Source organism: Priapulus caudatus, unplaced genomic scaffold (genome assembly GCF_000485595.1).
Source record: "Priapulus caudatus unplaced genomic scaffold, Priapulus_caudatus-5.0.1 Scaffold21, whole genome shotgun sequence".
NCBI lineage: Eukaryota > Metazoa > Priapulida > Priapulimorpha > Priapulimorphida > Priapulidae > Priapulus > Priapulus caudatus.
In genome coordinates, this window is record NW_014577082.1 from 61,376 (window position 1) to 66,960 (window position 5,585).

Below are 5,585 nucleotides of genomic sequence, written 5' to 3' on the forward strand. Positions count from 1 at the left end.
AGTATATTGTAAGGAGACATGAAACAAAGATATTCGCATTTCGATCAAATTAAACCTAATAAACTCAGGCAAGCGTAAGAGTAAGCGTACCGCAGCGCCCCTAACATCGCAAAGGTAATAAAACCTGCACTGTAGTCTCCAAGGGGGCTTGTAGGTTACCCACGGTATTCTTTTTTCGGTTTCCGTCTTGCTCGTCTGACCAGAGACCGTTCAACACCAGCAGCCTGCAGATTCATGGAATGGCGAGAAGCAAACAGATATACCGCCGCCACGCTAGAGTAAATTAAAGATGGTAGATTTGGGATAAAGAGAATCGTGGAGTTATTCAGTCCCGTTTTCCAAGTGGTAAAAAAAATCAGTCATAACTCAAGTTTAACACGGATAATTAAACTATCGCGCAATTCTCGCGTCAACGGTTAGCCTCTCTTAATGCCAGAAAAAAATACCTGTATTTGTTCGCGTTCCCAGTTAATTAAAAATGGTCCGATTTCGAAATGAAAAAAAGGTCCCAGCAAAATAACCGCCTCCATTCTTCTAAACAAACTGGTGACCAATCATGATTACGGTTGAGATTTATCTGACGATGGGCATTGCCCTGAACGACCGGACAGTCCGCGACCTGAAGAGTACATGCATCTTGCGTGAGTTCTTGTTGGCGTTGGCTGGACTGGATTAGTAGCACTGGGCGGTAAGACTGCCTCACATTTTCCCACCAACTTCCTTCAATAAAGAATACGAAGTAGACGAGCAAAAGAATGCGATTGCGCGAGGCGGAGCCACAGGCGCCGCATTAACCTGGGCGACCAATCACTGTCACCATGTACACGTCCATGGAGATTATTGTTGTCGTCCTCTGCTCGATTACTAATGTAAAGCGAGAAGTAAAAGAGTACATGCTGTCCGCCATCCCATGTACTAAGGATGCAGCGACTCGGTGAGGAACACCCCCTCAGCGATGCACACGCACCCCCTCGGGAGCATGCGTTTCTTAGATTCGTAGCTTCCCATCCTCATCGACCCGCCAATAGACGCGACCAGGCTCAAACTAGCTGCCTCCTCCGGAAGGAGCCTCGCATAGCGCGTGGAGAAGCAAATCTCGTTTGCAACTGCATCGAAACAGCATACCGGCTTAGCCAATCCGAGCAATCGTCGTCCGCAGTACGGGTATCTCCGCAGCGCACGCACGCACGCACGCACGCACGCACAGTACAGCTCGTTGTTGCAGCCGACAGGTTTTATACGACCGAGTGTGTGAGTGAGTGAGTGTGTGACAGAGAGACACCCGCGAGTTACCCACTATCGTCATGGTCGCCGCCGATGACAAGCCCTTCGATGAAGCGTTCCAGGGCGTCGGGCAGAAACTCGGGCTCGAGATATGGAGAATCGAGGTGAGTGCGTGAAAATACACTGTCACAGCGGGGTGGCAACCAATGCAATGCGGGTGGCAAAACAATCACGCTGATGATGTGTTATCAGGAACACTATAAAGTAATCACAGTGAAGGACTCTCTCGAACTAGTTCTGCTATTGCGTGTTGCTAACGTTCATATAATTGGCGTTGTTAATATTATTATTAGTATTAATTTATTGTTATTATTATTATTGATGTTATTGCTGCTGTTGCGGTTGTTGCTGCTGTTGTTGTTGTTATTCTTGTTGTTGTTGTTGTTGTTGTTGTTGTTGTTGTTGTTGTTGTTGTTGTTGTTGTTGTTGTGGTGGTGGTGGTGGTTTGTTGTTGCGGTTGTTAAAATGGAATAGCGAATGATTACTATAATCATATATACACAAAATGCACTCAAAAAAAGATGACGTGAAATAGTGATGACGCGCATTTCGGCACTCCTTCCTTTTAAACAGCATGTAATCCTGCCAGTATGCTAGCTATCTCTGCAATGCCGGTATCCGTGCACTCATCATATTACAAGTGACTCTATGGGTAAATGCGGAAATTTGTATATACTCGTGCAAAATATCGAGTTCCTCATTTTCATTTTACTCGGTTTTATTAACGTAAACACCGCAGAGATAAGTCAGCTGTGAGGTTCTAGCGAGTGCACCGGATGACGGATGACTGTAGGATGTTAATTCTTATCCTCGGGCTTCGTACAGCATCCTCTACGAGCGGCTTCGTTCGTCAGCAGCCGAACATCTGGCGAGAATGTTAAACAAACGCTGGAGCATGATCGTAGTTCGGCTCTCAGTCAGTTCTCACATAGGCTCGTCGTTAAGAAGTCCGCGCCAACCGGTCGCATCAACATCGCTATCTCAGTTTTCCCTACATGTCTGTCTGTGTGCCTGTCTGTTTGTCTGTCTGCCTATTTGTTTTTCTGTCTGTCTGCCTGCCTGCCTACCTGCCTGCTTCCCTGCCTGTCTGTTTGTTTGTCCGTCTGTCTGTTTGTCTGTCTGTCTGTCTGCCTGCCTGCCTATATACGCAGTGCATGCGATCATATCCCAGCACATTCAGTCCTATCCTAGCACGTGCTGGCTTATCTAGCACTTGCAGTGCTATTCTAGCACATACTAGCTTAGCCTAGCACATGCTGGCGTATGCTAGCACATACTGGCTTATTCTAACACATACTAGCATATCCTATCACATACTGGCGTATGCTAGCTAGCACATACTGGCGTATGCTAGCTAGCACATACTGGCGTATGCTAGCACATACTGGCTTATCCTAGCACATACTGGCTTATCCAAGCACATACTGGCTTATCCTAGCACATACTGGCTTATCCTAGCACATACTGGCTTATCCCAGCACATACTGGTTTATCCCAGCATAATATACTGGCTTATCATTTGCCTATGATTTATCTTTACCTATGGAAATTCATCTTGCCACATGCAAATTCACGCGTTCCTATTTCCTGAGCTTTACGTCCGTCGGTAGAACACGCACGCAGGTTGCCTGCCGCCTGCCCTGGCCGATTCTATTCGCGCAGAATGTTTACACAACAACGCCTGATTGCCAGCCACCCGCTCCTGCGCGCTGTTCCCAGAATACTAGAGTAATGTTGCGGCACTTCTGCACCACCCAGAAGCCTGCTAGAATTACGCGTGAGCGGCTGTGCGGTCATCAGCCTAGCTGTGTGCCTCGTTTACTACCGCCGGGCCATTTCAGTAGTGTAAAGAAGCTATGAATACTTGCCCGGCGTCTCTGATCAGTAACACTATCGTCGAAGTAAAAACGCTACGCGGAGACGCCTTGTAGCTTATCTCCCATCAGAAATCGTATACGTTTAAATGATCGTAAATATATGTCCCAGTCGTATATGTTTTCCGGTGCGAATTTACACAAGTAGGAGAAATTAGACCAGTACCGATATACAAAGAGCTGATATACAACACATTGATACGCAACAGGCCACTACACAACACGCTGATACATAACGGGCTGATATAGAATGGACTTGTACACAACGGGCAGATATACGACGGGCAAGAACACAATTAGCTGATACACAACACACCGATAGCTGATACATAAAGGATTGATATATAACAAGGAGCTATACACAACAGTCGCACATGTCTATGCTTCTGAATTATTTGTTACGCTTATTACCTAACTGACTTATGTGGAATTTATTTTATCTCGGAATCTTAAGACTGGTTGCGCTTCTTGTGTTGCTTTGTTTCAATTTCGTAATAAATAAGGCTAGGTTGAAACAAAATGGCTCTTAAGTCAGGTCGTTCGTCACCATGAATGAATGAATGAAGTGTTACTCCTTCAGCGCCCGTTCGTTTTTCACTATGTTAGATCGCGTAGCACTAACGTACTTAGCCTCATCTAAGCGCGGGCTGTAAATACAATTAGAGTAGAGTCTGGGTTGTCCGACCTTGGGTTATCCCAGATTTCGTTCCATCCAACGGTCAATCCGCGTGTTATATGGGTTTTTGTACTGTGTTGTACTGCACGTACATGCATACTATTTCGACCCGTCCCCTGCTGCCTTGTGGCAATAGATGTGTACCCTATTATTTAGTTATTTATCTTGCTTATATTTACTACTTTTATTATTTATATACTACTTCACACATTTCATAGTTATACTGTCTAATTTATATGCGAATAGATTTACGCTCCCCCTACCTGTTCCTGCATTTTCTGACATTTTTGGTTATCCGACCACCTATAGGCCCCGTTTATCAAAAACCACAACATTTTATTCTTCCCTTTGCCTTTCAGAGTATGAAGGTCGTGCCAGTGCCAAAACAATACTACGGGCAGTTCTATAGCGGTGACTCCTACATCGTCATGAAGGTGAGTGTTTCGCATGTTGGCTCACGCGTCGGATTTAGCCACGTTGCTCGATATAAGATGCACAACTTAGTAACGCGGTAGAGGGGGGGACCGTGGGCTCTGCTGCTGCTCCTGCTGCTGCGACTACTGCTGCTGCCGCTGCTGCTGCTGCTGCTGCTGCTGCTGCGACTACTGCTGCTGCCGCCGCTGCTGCTGCTGCTGCTGCTGCTGCTGCTGCTGCTGCTGCTGCTGCTGCTGCTGCATAGGTCCGATATAACTCACGCGTGTGCGAGGCGGCCTGCTATATTTTTAGTCTTGCTTGAGAGAGGTTCGAAGTGGCGGAGAAAACAATAGGCCGACGTCACACACCAGCCTTTAGATCAGTGGTTCTGAACCTTTTTTGAGTCATGGACCCATTTGAAAATCTGGTGAAAGCTACGGACCCCTCCCCAGAAAATGCACATAAGCACATAAACACACAATTTTGCATGTGCCTGGTTCACGGACCCCCTGAAGCCCATCCACGGAAAGGACGAGTGTTATCTAGCTCTCCCAGAGAAGCCCTTCGTTGCGCCATAGGTCGGTTGCACTATAGGCCTGCTACATGAGTGAAGCTAAACATTATCGTTCCCTTCGTGGCGGAGTGTATGCGCATAAGTTGGGAGAACAGTTTGAGTGGTCCATTCACAGTTTCCCATGTTAAATGTACCATTTCCCAATTTCCGGTTAATTAAAATAAATAATCTCGGCTTTTCCGCGTACCGGTTGATTTCTATTCTGGAACCATGAACAACTCATCTGGTTATTTCCCAGATCCCAGATAATTTAATTGCTCTAATCCCGCCTCCCAAAAATAACCGTTCACCTCTCCCCTCTATAGACGTTTGCATCCCGACAGTGCATCACTGTACGCTGCGTGGTTGCGACGTAATCTCTTGACGAACACCGAGAGCGGTGGCCATATGTTTTTACAGGCACGTCAACCGCCACTTGTTTCTTTCAGACGCGTCAAGTCGAGAACAGACTAGAATGGGACATCCACTTCTGGCTGGGCAAAGAGACCTCCCAGGTAGGGTGACGTCATGCGATAGTTTTAACGCGATTACGATCACTCATCGTATTACTGGTTTTGATGTGCGTCTCGTGTCGAAATTGCTTCTATATAATATAACACGCTAGGAGCCTCGTCCCGCATGGAAACATACCCGCGTGTATCCACGCCTATTATTAGAAGGCGTGCATGAGTAGGATTGTAGCATCCATCAGTGCTGTAAAAAACCATGCGTGACTCATCGATGTCTGCTGTTGCTGCTGCTGCTGCTGCTGCTGCTGCTGCTG

At 46.6% G+C, this 5,585-nt stretch overlaps 1 protein-coding gene across 1 annotated transcript in view; it reads left to right on the forward strand.

Moving 5' to 3' along the window:
* Window positions 1-1,138: 1,138 nt before the first annotated feature.
* The window catches only part of LOC106812349 (gelsolin, cytoplasmic-like), a 25,990-nt gene continuing 21,543 nt past the window's right edge, over window positions 1,139-5,585 (forward strand). The window contains exons 1-3 of the mRNA XM_014816203.1: window positions 1,139-1,388; window positions 4,194-4,268; window positions 5,251-5,316. Of these exons, the coding sequence (XP_014671689.1) occupies window positions 1,305-1,388; window positions 4,194-4,268; window positions 5,251-5,316 (225 nt within the window). The 5' untranslated portion in view covers window positions 1,139-1,304. The remainder of the gene's footprint in view (window positions 1,389-4,193; window positions 4,269-5,250; window positions 5,317-5,585) is intronic.